Genomic DNA, 14842 nt, shown 5'->3' with positions numbered 1-14842 from the left:
CCCTCATGAGGTTATAACCAAGTTATAGGCCTCGGGTTGCAATCTCAGAAGATTTGACTGAGGCTGGGGAATTTTAGAAGCCCGCTCACATGACTGTTGGCAGGAGAGCTTCAGTCCTTTGCCAGGAGATCCTTTCTGTGGGTCGCTGTGGCACAGCATGGGTTCTTCCAGGGCGAGGGATCCAAGAAGGAGAGTCAGAGAGCATGCCCAAGAAGGAAGCCACAGGCACTGTGTTTTGTAACTTAATATCAGAAATAGCATATGTCACATACTTCAATATAACTGCTTTTACTATATTCTTTTGACTACATATTCTGCTGGTACAGTGTGAGAGGGAACTATACAGGGACGGGTGAATATCAGGAAGGGGGAGTCTTTGGGGTCTATTTTGGAGGCTGGCTGTAACAGCAGGCAAAATGGATCTCTTGTCATTAGCTGCAGTGGGTAAGAGTGTTACATTTCCCCTCTTCTCTCTCTCTCCTTTTTCTTAGCTGGGGATAAATGACTATTCATGTTTTAATAATTCCAAACATGAAATTGTTACCAGAAACAGTGTTATACACAATATGTTATAAACCATAAGATGAAGTACTAATTCAGTAATACAAATGTATGGGTTTGGCCAAAACGTTCATTCAGGTTTTTCCACTACATTTTATGGAAAAACCCTGAAGAACTTTTTGGCCAACTCAATAAGATACTGGGAAGCCTGGAATCTCAAGGTTGAAAGTTAATGTTAGAGGTCATATATTTGTGCAGCACACTTTATGATCATACTCTCATTACAAAATTCAGAACTGTGTAAGGTAAAATTAAAATCCTTACAATCCCTCTATTCTGAGAGAAGCTTAGCATTTTGATGTCCTGTGTTTTTAAATTTATATGTGAGCATTTGAGGGGGCTTCCCAGGTGATGTGAAACATTTGTGTGTATATGTATATTTTTTTCGGGGAGGATAGGTATATCTTATGTGAGATTAGGTTTTAGAGTCAACAGTTTTTAAGGTGAAAATCTTGTGAAGTCAGACTACGTGGATTCATTAAAGCACTTTTCAGTGACCAGGACGTGAGTCTTTGTTGCCTCCAGAGGAAATAATTAATTTGCACTTCAACCCATTTTCCTCTCCTTTTGGAGGCCAGGGTCTGGTTATAAGCCGAAAGGTAGGAGGGGAGAGACTGGAGTTGTTGAGCACATACAGTTGAATTAGGGTGAGATAAAGTGTATGATGCTGCTCTGACCCAGGCGCACACTGTTCTGTGTATTCCTTTATTTCATTTAACGTTATGTCAGGAGTACTTCACAGCATTTAAATTTATTTGAAAATATGATTTCTAATGATTGCATAATCTTAACAAATCAGTGTACTGTCATTTATTTGGCTAGTTCCTAAAGTGGGGACTGTTAGATGGTTTTTAGTTTTCAGATTTTTAGTATAATGAATCTCCTTTTGAAAAAAAAAGATCTTTGTAAATCAGTGTTTCCATAGAAACACTTTGTAATGAAAAGTATTTCATTACAAAATGTTTTCTCAGTGAACATTTTCTCAGTCTCCTGAGTTGTATTGCCATATTGTCTTTCAGAATGGTTGTACCTGTTTGTATTTCTACCAGAAATACATAAGGGAATCTCTTCCATAGTACTTTGGGCATTATACTTTTTACCATTTAGATTTTTTGTGAATAAACAAAGCATGCATTGTCTAAAAACTGATTTTAGTTGAGGCGAAGGAATTTCAGCCAAGGGTATATAGTAAGATTTCATTCTAATGCAAATTAAATAGGCTTTAAACTTTACTAGATAAATCTATAAAAAAAGATTTTTGTAAATTAATGCTATACAAATTGCAGTTTAGGCTTTAAGTCACAGTTTAGGGTTCTGATGCTCAAAATTATTATAGTCCTGTATGAATATGGGTTAAGCTGAAATTAAATGGTAATTATTATTTACAACTTAAAGTTAACTCCTGATTCTTTTTTGCTAATAAAATAATGATATAAAGAATAAAAAAAACTATATATCTTGATTAATTAGCATTTTCCATTAAAATGCATAAAATAATGTAAATGTCTGTGTGTTTTAAAATGGTCCAAGCAGCAGGCAAAAGATACTTGATGGCTAAAAACTTTTCAGTAATATTCAAAGTGAATAGTTGACTACTTGAGAATTGGATTGTGAATAAAATTACAGGAAATATTGCAGTTAACTCTGTGTTTTATTTAAATATTGGGAATATTTTATCTTAATTCTAGACTTGCTCTTACATTTGACTTACTTTGTTTTTTGTTTTAATTTAGGAACTGGATATTGTAAAGGCTGATGTTTCACCTTTGTTTCATTCACAGGGAGACCTCACCGCATACATTTCAGTTAGACTTGTTCTTTAACAATGTCAGCAAGCCAAGTGCCCCGGTTTTCGATAGGCTGGGAAGGTATGTACTTACTGGGTAATCTCACCAGACGTTCATAAGTTAGTAAGCAAAACCTTTTTATTCTTTCGATAGGTTGGGAAGGTATGTACTTACTAGGTAATCTCTCCAGACACTCCTAAATTAGTAAGCGAAACCTTTTTATTCTTTTGATAGAAGAAAAGGCTATATATGATAGTAGACCCAAGAATTTGGTTTAATTTTAACAGTTGACAATATTAAGGAAATGTCATGCTCCTAAGAACAAGTTGTGTTTATTTATAAAATAAAACTTTAAATGCCTGAAACATTAGCCATCTTTTGTTTGATTTTTATTAGTGTATGCATTTCTTCTACATATCATATGATTTGGTAATAACCTTCTAATTTGGAAAATATTACTTTTTGATTCTTAAACCCTCTATAAATGCATTGAGATTTTATCTGTGGTTTTTACGTCACACTGCTCCATAACTTAAAATTCCATAGCCACATTTTTGTAAAATGAGAATTTTGTTAATAGCTACCCCTACTTTGAATAATTTAATGCATACTGACTCGGTATTATTAACACTGGTTGTTTTGGTATCTGCAAATTAATTAACCATTAAATGGTTTTACTCATTTCTAAAATAAAAAATTTTAAAGGCAGCTTAAAAATGGAGATTTTCCTATCCCTGTCAGAAGGTAAATTTTTTAGACTTTGCTTATTCTTTTATTGATTCTCCATTCATTTATTATTAAATTACATTGATAATTTAACCTTTTTTTTTTTAAATGAAGGGAGCCTAGGTAATCTGATGCAGCTAATTTTTAATATATAGAATTTTTTTTAAAGTTGGTACCTACCTGATAAAATAGGTGCTTTTTAAAAAAGTTTTAATCCCAGTATGCATTTTTTTTGAAGACTATAGGGCTGTGGATCTCTGATCTGGCTATGTGGTAGAATTGCATGGGGTGCTTTTAAACAAACCTTGACATCTACACTCACCTGAAAGCAATTGAACTAGAATCTGGGGGATTTGTTTTATACTTGATATCATTTTGTGGGGAGTAAATTAAACCCAAACTTTGTAGTTTATTAAAATAAAAATCTAGTGTTTGATTGAAATATTTGAATCTTCATGAACTGTGATGTTCAGTGTTTGAACCTGTGTATTTGTTCCTTCTCTTTTAACAGCCTGGAATATGATGAGAATACTTCCATCATCTTTAGACCCAACTCAAAGGTAATCGTGGAAGTCAGTTTTCAGCTTGTTACTACTATTGTTCTTACCTCCAGTCAGAGGTTTTGATCTGGATAAACCCAGTGATGCAGAATGTTAGCTTATTTAGTTCCAGTTCTTCAGAATTTCATCATTTCTTGTCTGATTCCTTTGTATTCCAGAAGCTGTTTTCAAATGGAGCAAAGACATTGTAATGCTATTATCTACCTATGTAGCTCTTCATTCTAATTTCATACCTGGGTCAGGAAAAAGCCAGCATCTGCTTTTCCTTCTTTTCATTTAGGTGGGCGAATTTTGAAGATGATGGTAAATTATTAAACACATTATATCTTAATTAAGGTGTCTTTTTAAAAATTCATATTTCATACTTCTTCCTTGCATATCAGAAGTGTGTCTTTTTTCTTAATACCAAATGCCATTCTAAAAGCATCTAAAAGATCTGACTCATGAAGGAGCCAAATTCTAGCTATAATGATGACCTAGTATGGGACTGTTCAGCCTGCTCTTTGTTTTTGGTGAAGGAGTACTTAATATTCTGCATGTTGTTTAGACTAAAAATCGTGTTCTCTATCTCTTTATCTTCTTTCTAGTGATTTTTCTGTTCAGAGTCTGTCAGTCCATGGGTATAATCTTTGAGCCTTACTTCTGGTCACTTTGCTGGAGTTTGCTAAGATGAGCAAGGAAAGTAATAATTTCTTTCTCTAGAAGAGATCCTATTACCACTTATTATTTCATCTTTACCCAACATTATAGAGTGGGAGAAGAACTCAGAAGTCAGGGACTTTGGTTTTGGGGTTTTCCTGCTGACAATCTCAGTTTCTTATTTGTTGTTAATATTTCTGTTGTTGGTAGATAAGCTCTGAAAAATGTAAAATTATTTTATAAGGAAATATTGAGCGTTAATGGCCTTGATAAAGTTTTTGATCTTTTTAGGATAAAGTGTCTTTGCAGAAATAATTTGTTTAATGCCTCTGGTTACCCTTACTTTTTAAGTACGGGGTGGGTACATAGAATATACCTGATTTGCATGTATGAGTTGGGCATTTATTAATAAAAAGAATGCCATATAATTTTATGGGCTTTATAATTCTTGAGACTGGACACAATTTGTACTTTTGTGTATCTTCATGACCCCTGTAACTATTTGGGTTTAATTTATTAATCGGCAGTAACTCCCTTCTAATTTCCTTTTTATTTCTCTTCTCTTGGTTAGGAATCTGGTTATGCTTTTTAATAGAATTGACCTAAAGTATAAGACTGAGGAGATATAGTCTTGAGATGGTTTTAGATATAATAACTCTAGAGGGCCATGTAAAAGTTGTGCCTCTGGGTGAATTTCCACCAATATTGATCTTTGCCTTTTCAGCATGCTTTTAGATATTAGTTGAACCCACAGAGTAATTTGATACCAGTTTACTTCTGACATATTAAAACATTAATTTGAAAGATATCTCTTCCCCAATCCCCATCCCACCAAATCAGGTGAATACTGATGGTTTGGTGCTGAGAGGCTGGTACAACTGTCTGACGCTGGCAATATATGGATCAGTGGACAGAGTCATAAGTCACGACAGAGATTCCCCTCCACCTCCACCTCCTCCTCCACCGCCTCCCCAGCCACAGCCAAGTGTGAAAAGGAATCCAAAGCATGGTGAGAATTTTAAATTTGGTTTTATCAGTGAAACTTACTTTCATCACAGTGGGAAAGGTAACTCAAAGAACTCTTGTATCTTTTGAACCTTGTTTAAGGCTTGACAAGTTATCTGTCAGTCTTCCATTGTTTCTTAGAAGAGTTTCTTTTTCTGTTGAAGTGGTTGCATTTTATTTTCTTCCTGTACTTTCCGAAAATGCTTTTTTAATTGATCTGAGGTTTTTTGTTGGTTTTTTAAAAATATATAAATGATAATAGAATACATGGTTATTTGTGATTTACTATGAAAATTGTCTCTCAGAGAATTAGAGAATGGGACTTCCTTGGTGGTCCAGTGGCTGAGACTCTGTGTGCCCAGTGCAGGGAACCTGGGTTGGATGCCTGGTCAGGGAATTAGATCCCACAAGCCGCAACTAAGAGTTCTCATGCTGCAACTAAAGATCCCACATGCCACAATTAAGGCCTGGTGAAGCCAAATAAATAGTATGTAAAAAAAAGAGAGGAAGAGGGGCCAGAGCTTCCTCTTTGTGGCATGCTAGGACACAGTGAGAAGGCAGCTGTCTGCGTGCCGGGAAGAGCGCTCTCATGGAACCCAAGCATGCTGGTGTCCGGTGTCAGACTCCTTGGCCTTCAGAAGTACACGAAATGAACATTTAGTGTTTATTAAAAAAAAGAATAGGCAGTAAGTTTGGTATGTGTTAATGGCATTTCTTTTATCAGATTTCTTTATATGTCTAAATCTTAGCTAAAGGAGATGTTCCCCTTTTGGGAAAATAATAGCTCTAGGGACTTCCCTGGCAGTTCACTGATTAAGACTCTGCACTTTCAGTGTAGGTGGCAAGGGCTCAGTTTCTGATTGAGGTAAGATCCCACATACAATGAAGCGTGGCTCCCAGAAAACACCCCCACAAACCCACCCACCCCCCTGAAACAAAACAAAGCATAAGCCTTCTGATAAACTTCAGGGACTTCCCTTATAGAAAGCAGGCAGTTAGGCTTATGTTTTCTAGGGTTTGTTTTCCTCATTTGGTATTACTCATTGTAATAAGGAGATTGAACTAGTGGAACTAAGGAAATTTGGGAATAAATTTTGAAATTACAGTTGAGGTCATAGGGAAAAATAGTTTGCTTTACAGTTAGCATTTTATGAGCACAAATAAAATGACCATTGTTTCTCTTAATCCTTATATAATACTGTTGTGTGAGGTCTTTGTCTCTGATAGTCAACACACTGTAGTTTAATCTTTTTTCTTGTATCTTATCTGCTAAGCACAGTTAATATTTCACTTTTCTTTGTTTCCTTCATTCTGTGCTCATTTGTCTTTTTCTAGACTGTGAGCTTTTTGTGGGCAGAAAAGTATATTTTACTTGTATTTGTATCTTTGGTCTTTTTTGTAAATTTTATTTATATAAAACAAAAACAGTTTATCCATTTCATTCACCCCTACCCCCCACCCTCTGGAAACCACCAACCAGTCTCTTTGTATCTATGAGCTTGTTATTGGTGTTCTTTTTAAACTTACTTTTTTTAGATTGCACATTTAAGAGAGATCATATAGTATTTGGCTTTCTCTGTCTGATTTATTTCACAGAGCATAATGCCCTTGAGGTCCATGTTGTTGCGGATGGGAAGATTTCTTTCTTTTTTTTGTGGCTGAATAACATTCCGTTGTATTAATATATGTATGGAATAACACATACACACCCTCCACATTGTCTTTAGTCTGTCATCTGTTGATAGGCGTTTACCTTGTTTCTTGGCTACTGTACATAATGCTGCAGTGGACATGGGAGTGCATATAACTTTTCAAATTAACGTTTTTATTTTCTAGGGTAAATACTCAGAAATGGAATTGCTGGATCATTATGTTGGTTCTACTTTTAATTTTCTGAGGAACCTTCATACTGTTTTCCTTTTATTAGCGGCACCAGTTTACCTTCTCACCAACAGTACACGAAGATTTCCTTTTCTCCACATTGTCACCAACAGTTGTTATTTCTAGTCTTTTGGTAATAGCCACTCCCTGGTGGCTTAGTGGTAAAAGAATCCACCTGCCAAGCAGATGTGGGTTTGATCCCTGGATTGGGAAGATCCCCTGGCAAAGAAAATGGCAACTCACTCCAATATCTGTGCCTAGGAAATCCCATGGACAGAAGAGTCTTTTGGGCTACAGTACATGGCGTAGCAAAGGGTCGGAGACAACTTAGAGACTAAAAAAGCAACAAATTCTGACAGGCGTGAAGTGATATCTCATTGTGGTTTTGATTTGTGTTTCCATGTTAACTAATGATGTTGAGCATCGTTCCATGTACCTTTTGTTTGTTCTAATAGGTTTTTGATGGAGTCTTCCTTCAGTCATATCCGACTCTTGTGACTCCATGGACTGTAGCCTGCCAGACTCCTCTGTCCATGGGATTCTCCAGGCAAGAATACTAGAGTAGGTTGCCATTTCCTTCTCTAGGGAGTCTTCCCGACCCAGGGATCGAACCTGTGTCTCCTACATTGGCAGGTGAATTCTTTACCATGGAGCCACCTGGGAAGTCCAATGGAATCTGTAGGGTTTTCTATATATTATACACATTTTTCCTGCTCTCTGAAAGTGTGTTCCTGTGAAACCCTTTGTAAGTCAGAATGATATAAAGTGAAGAAACAATTACCTTAGGATACATCTTGCTACTGGATGTACAAAGTCAATTGGGATAAAGCACAGATGCTCACAGACATAATTCAAAGCTGTGGTGGCTTAATGCTGAGATGCTAAGTGTAGTTGCTAGGGAAGGAGCTTGGTGGTGCCACTCTGACTTTTTTGGGGTTATGCTCCCTCTATAACAGCTCACTGCAAAGTTTATTTGGTTTGTGAAAACAGGTGCTAACATAAGGTTTTTGTAAATGTAAAGTGGAGTAAAGTGAACTTCTAAAAAGCAGGTCACAGGGTTGGATGCAACTGAACTACCAAGAGCACACACATGGTGTGGTACAATCCTTCGGTACTTGCTTTGTTGGGAGTGTTTATCTTAAATTGATTTCAATTTTGTCAAATTATTTTACTGCATCTGTTGAGATGATCATATGACTTTTATCCTTCATTTTGTTAACATAACACATTGACTAATGTGCAGATGCTAAACCTCCCTTGCATCCCTGGAATAAATCCCACAGGATCATGGTGTATGATCCTTTTAGTGTATTATAGAATTCTGCTTGCTGATAGTTTATTGAGGATATTTGCATGTATGTTCATCAGGGATATTGACCTGTAACTTTCTCTCTTATTTTTAACTTACTTATTTTTAACTGGAGAATGTAACTTTCTTTTTTGGGCTTCTCAGTGATAAAGAATCTGCTTGGGAAGCAGGAGACACGGGTTTGATCCTTGGGTCGGGAAGATCCCTGGAGAAGGAAATGGTAACCTGCTCCAGTATTTCTTGCCTGGAAAATCACATGGACAGAGAAGCGTGGTGGGCCACAGTCCATGAGGTCGCAAAGAGTCAGACACAACTGAGCACACCGACGCAACTTTGTTTTCTTGAGACATCCTTGTATAGTTTTGGTATTAGAGTCATCCTGGCCTTGCAAATGAGTTTTAGAAAGCTTTGAGAAGAATTGGTATTAATTCTTCCTTAAACATTTGGTAGAATTCATCAGTAAAGCCATATGGTTTGGACTTCTGTTTTGGGGAGGTTTTTGATTAGTGATTCAGTCTCCTTATAGTAGTTGGTCTCTTCAGATATTTTGTTTAATCATGATTCAGTCTTGGTAGGTTGTATGTTTCTAGGGCTGTATCCATTTCTTCTAGGTTGTCTAATTTGTTGGTGTATAATTGTTCATAGTAGGTTCTTATGATCCTTTGTATTTCGGTGGTATCAGTTGTAATATCTCCTCTTTCATTTTTGATTTTGCTTGAGTTCTCTCTTTTTTTTCTTCAGTGAGTCTAGCTAAATGTTTACTAATGTTATCTTTCCTAAGCTTGTAGTTTCATTGATATCTTCTATTGTCTTTAGTCTTACCACAGTGTAGTCAACTGACGTGTCAGAGATAAATACCACATGATATCACTTATATCTGGAATGAAACCATGACACAAAGGAACCTGTTTACCAAGCAGAAACATACTCCCAGATTCAGAGAGCAGCTTTATGGTGGCCAAGTGGGGAAGCAGGGGTGGGGAGGAATGGAGTGAGAGTTTAGGGTTAGATACAAACTATTACATATAGAATGGATAAACAGTAAGGTTCTGCTGTATAGCACAAAGAATTACATTCAGTATGAGATAAACCATAATGGGAAAGAATATAAAAAAGAATGTGTATAACTGAGTCACTTTGCTGTACAGCAAAATTAACATGGCATTGTTAATCAGCTGTACATCAAATAAAGAGAAGTGGAAAAAAATTTACTGACTTTTAAAGAAAATTTTACTGGAGTATAATTTCTATTTACAGTGTTGTGTTAGTTCGAGATGTACAGCAAAGTGAATCAGTTATACGTATCTCCACTCTTTTTTATATTCTTCTCCCATATAGGGTGATACAGAGAACTGAGTAGAGTTCCCTGTGCTATGATAGGTCCTTGTTACCTATTTTATATTTACTAGTGTGTATGTGTCAATCTCAGTCTCCCAGTTTATCCCCTCTCCATTCCCTCCAGTAGCTATAAGCCATTTCCTCCAGTAGCCATAAGTTTGTTTTCTACATATGTAACTTTCTGTTTTATAAATAAGTTCATTTGTATAATTTTTTTTAGGTCCCACACACAAGCAATATCATATGACATTTGTCTTTCTCTCTCTGACTTACTTCACTCTTACTTGCTTTAAAATGGACACCTGAGCTCATATATTGCATTTATATATGTGTGCATGTTCTTAACTTTTTGTTTTGAAATAGTTACAGATTTATAGAAGGCTGCAAAGAAATGTGTAGGGAAGTCCTGTGCACTCCTCCCAGATTCCCCTAGTTAACATCTTTGACAACTCTAGTACGATATCAAGACAATATTGGCATTGTTACAGTCTGCAGAGCTTGTTCACATTCACCAGTTTGTACATGTACTTGTGCATGTGTGTGTGTGTATATACGTGTAGTTGTGTGTAATTTTATGTCATGTATAGTTTTGCATACCCATCATTGCAGTTAAGATCCTTGATTGTACTATCACAGTATTCCCTGATGTTACCCCTTCCTAGCCACACTCATCCCACCTATACCTATTTTTGGCAATCATTATTCTCTGTCTCTGTAATTGTATTATTTCATAAATGTTACAAAATGTAATCATGAAGTTGGGATCTTTTTAAGATTGGCTTTTTTCATTCACTGTAATTTCTTTGAAATTTATCTACTTTCTCTGTGTATCAGTAGATCATTCTTTATTGTTGCTGAGTAGTAATAAATAGTATGGATGTATTATTTAACTGTTTAGTGATTGAAGGACATTTAGGTAAGTTTCTAGTTTTTGACTTTAGCAAATAAAGTTATTTATGAGCATTTGTGTACATCTTCCTGTGAGAAAATAAGTCTCCATTTCTCTGGGATAATTCCTAAAAGTTCCATACATTATATTTTGGTATATGGGTGTCAGAAATTTTAACTTTCCCAATATAAATTGATTAGCAAAATTTCTGTTAGACAACAGACATTTGTTCTGTTAGGAACAAAAAAGTTAATAAATTCTGAGGATGAAAACCCAAACGATCAATGGCAATTTTGTCATGTATTTATATTACTAACTTTAATAATTTTAAAGTTCTTTTTCTTTTTCTAATAAAATCAGCTGATGGGGAGAAAGAAGATCAATTTAATGGAAGCCCTCCAAGACCACAGCCAAGGGGACCAAGAACTCCACCAGGACCCCCGCCCCCTGATGATGATGAAGATGATCCCATGCCGTTGCCAGGTAGAAATAATATTTTTTCCCTCTCTTGATTAATGTTAATGTAATAGTACTTTTTTATTACAGGAAAAAAAATAGATGCTGGTAATCAAATCTTGATGAATGTCCCCCACCCCCATTCTGAGCAGTGTTTTCTTGTGGTTTTTTTATTGTTATTGTTGCTGGCAAGTTAATTTGTTTAAAAAGGAAATCAGTTAATTCATTTGAAACTGAAGCAACATTGCTTTGAAAATAAAATGTTAATGTACTATAATGATAGTATAGAGAAGCACCAGTAAAAATAACCTGTATGCATTGGAAGAGATAAAAATCTGTAGTTACTTAATAGCTAAAAAAGAGGATTATTGTGTAAGAACATAAAATAGCATACTTTGTTAATTCCCACTCTAGAAAATTGTGCAGTGTTTACTCTTAATATTTTTTAAGAGCAAGTAATTCTACCACTTTTTTTTTAAGTGTGTTTATGAGCTAAATCATCCAAAATACCATTAAATAGTTGCAATATCCAGTCCTTCTGCCTCTTATTATTTAAACAGTTAAAATAATCTGTGCCTTAAATATCAATTTTTCAGTGTCTGGTGACAAGGAAGAGGATGCTCCTCATAGAGAAGATTACTTTGAACCCATTTCTCCTGATCGGAATTCTGTTCCCCAGGAAAGTCAATATTCTGATGAAGGAGAGGTAGAAGAGGAACAGCAAGAAGAAGGAGAAGATGATGAAGATGACGTGGATGTAGAGGAAGAAGAGGATGAGGATGAAGATGATCGCCATACAGTAGATAGTATCCCTGAGGAGGAAGAGGAGGATGAAGAGGAAGAAGGTGAAGAAGATGAAGAAGGTGAAGGTGGGTGAATTAACTAGGACTTCTTGTTTTTAAGTGCTAGAAACTAGCTTGATGTAGCTTTTGGCAATGCAGAAGAATTTATAGTTGAGATAAGTGGCTTTCAAGAAACCCAAGAGTCATCTGGGCCTTGAGACTTGACTAGACTTGAGGATTTCTATCTTTTCTTTGCTTTGTTTATCTGTTATTTAGTTAGAAAAATGAATTTAGGTGTTTTTTTTTTTTTTTTTTTAAACTGTTATGTCTCTATTCACCCCACATCTTTAATATCTTCTCTTTAACCAACCAATTTAAACTGCCTGACTGTGTCTCAGATCTGTTTCCAGTTTTCTGGGAGAGAGATTCTGTTTGGCTTGCTGTGGTATCAGCTTCCCCTTTATACCATCAGCTTTGCCCAGGGAAGCAAGAATATGCAGCAAATACATGGTGATTAGGGCTTTGGTGATCTGTCTTCAGAGGAGTGGTGTTTTTTTGTTTTTTTTTTTAATTGTTTTCAGTCCCCTTTTTTGTATTCAAGGAGTGGTGTTTTAAGCTGCCTAGAATCCCTAAAGATGTCTGTCACCTCAATATTTTGGCCGAATAATAATATCTACATTATTATTAGACATATTTACAAGGAAAAAAAAATCTCAATTACAGAGGGACATAAGGCAGCCTGATGCAGTCTTTTAGTTAGGTCTTATTTTTCCTTTGAAAGCAAAAAGAGCTATTCAAGCTAATTGACTCTTAATTTGTCCAGTAAATGGAGTGTAATGTTAAAGTATTTAGGTACAGTGACAGATCATCTGCTTTGTTCTATAAGATAGTAAAGAGGAGAGTCATTCTACATGAGAATGAGAACCATTTCAGTATTACAGGGGCCCTTTTACAAAATATAAGTAATTGAGTTACTGAGTGATAACTCTTTTAACTGACCCCATTTCTAGGATACCACAAAATCCTTTTTAGATTTATTGCATTTAGCAAGTAGCAGTTAGATTTCAGGCAGGCTTTGTTAATCAGAGGACATTTTTTGTAGAGAGGATAAGAGAATGAGGCTGGTTAATTTGATTTTTACCAGAAGACATCTGGGGGTTAGTCTCGAATCAAGTCTCTTTAGGCCCTTTCTTTTCAAATATGAGTGTATTGCTATGGCTAAGTTGTTTTGAGCTTAAGAATGTCCATAGAGGCCTGTTACTGGAGGAGTACCGTGGAAACATTTCCTTTTCTTTCTTAGGCTATTGTTACTCATCTCTGTTTTACCATAGCCAGGTAACAGTTGTGTTTAAAACTAACAAATTTTCTGTTTCTAGTCCTGTATTACTAAATAGAGGGAAAAGCTGCATGTGTCATGATATGAAAACTCTGTTTTGGCAAAGATGGGTACTTTTATAAACAAATTTTCCATAAAAACATGATACAGAACCGGGAACTATGTAACAGGTAAATACGGAGGAGTAGAAGTGAAGGAATATGAGAGTCTAGAGTGTTTTTCCTGACAATATTTGGTGTAACTTGGTAATTACGGTATTAATTCTTAGTTAATTTAATAATTTTGGCCCATCGATTCATTTTTTCCATCTTAAAAATACTCTTCACAAGGCAAGCTTAATTTCTTCCTTCCTGAGAGGTATTTTTGGTTCTTTTTTTTTTTTGAGACATTTCTTATTTTATTTCTGTGAGGAAAAGATTTATAGCAGAGTTATTATAAAGCTGAACAGATATAATAGAAGACTTTGCTTATGAAGTTTCTCTGTAATTGTTCTATTAGGAGTTATAAAATGTTAATAAGTGTTGATAAGATATTGAGGCAGAAGTTAATATTGTTGATGGAATCATTACTTTTCATTTTTTTGCCACATTATTAAATAATTTATTTTGACTAACCAGATTGTTTTGCACTAAACAATGATGTAACAACTAAGTATTATTTAAACTGATTTTCAGGGGATGATGGTTATGAGCAGATTTCCAGTGATGAAGATGGAATTGCTGACTTGGAACGTGAAACATTCAAGTATCCAAACTTCGATGTCGAATACACTGCCGAAGACTTAGCTTCAGTCCCTCCTATGACATATGACCCATATGATAGGGAGCTGGTACCACTCTTACACTTCAGCTGTCCGTACAAGACTACCTTTGAAATTGAAATCAGTAGGATGAAGGACCAAGGTCCAGATAAAGAAAACTCAGGGGCAGTAGAAGCCTCAGTGAAGTTGACTGAACTGTTGGATTTGTATCAAGAAGATAGAGGTGCAAAATGGGTAACAGCTTTAGAAGAAATTCCAAGTTTAATAATAAAAGGACTAAGTTATTTGCAGTTGAAAAACACAAAACAAGACGCCCTTGGTCAGTTGATAGACTGGACCATGCAAGCTTTAAATTTACAAGTAGCCCTTCGCCAACCCATTGCCTTAAATGTCCGACAGCTCAAAGCTGGGACCAAATTAGTGTCCTCACTAGCAGAATGTGGGACCCAAGGAGTCATGGGACTCCTACAAGCAGGAGTGATCAATGGCTTATTTGAGCTCTTGTTTGCTGATCATGTCTCATCTTCCCTTAAATTAAATGCATTTAAAGCTTTGGACAGTGTCATTAGTATGACAGAAGGAATGGAAGCTTTTTTGAGAAGTAGGCAGAGTGAAAAAAGTGGCTATCAAAAACTTCTGGAGCTCATACTTTTAGATCAGACTGTGAGGGTTGTCACTGCTGGTTCAGCTATTCTTCAGAAATGCCATTTCTATGAAATTTTGTCAGAGATTAAAAGACTTGGTGACCATTTAGCAGAGAAGACTTCTTCTGTTCCTAACCACAGTGAACCTGATCATGATACTGATGCTGGA

General features: G+C 35.8%; 1 protein-coding gene across 1 annotated transcript in view; it reads left to right on the top strand.

Annotated features, from left to right (window-relative positions):
• Positions 1-14842, top strand: part of VIRMA (vir like m6A methyltransferase associated) — a gene marked incomplete in the record, with an annotated part of 46988 nt that overhangs the window by 15629 nt on the left and 16517 nt on the right. Inside the window, 6 exon segments of the mRNA XM_045162774.1 lie at positions 2343-2429; positions 3586-3634; positions 5114-5282; positions 11056-11178; positions 11748-12020; positions 13944-14842. Coding sequence (XP_045018709.1) covers positions 2343-2429; positions 3586-3634; positions 5114-5282; positions 11056-11178; positions 11748-12020; positions 13944-14842 — 1600 coding nt within the window.

This window comes from Bubalus bubalis, chromosome 15, assembly GCF_019923935.1.
Source record: "Bubalus bubalis isolate 160015118507 breed Murrah chromosome 15, NDDB_SH_1, whole genome shotgun sequence".
In the NCBI taxonomy this organism is placed as follows: domain Eukaryota; kingdom Metazoa; phylum Chordata; class Mammalia; order Artiodactyla; family Bovidae; genus Bubalus; species Bubalus bubalis.
The sequence above is the reverse complement of the archived record's forward strand: the minus strand, read 5'-3'. Positions and strand labels throughout refer to the sequence as shown.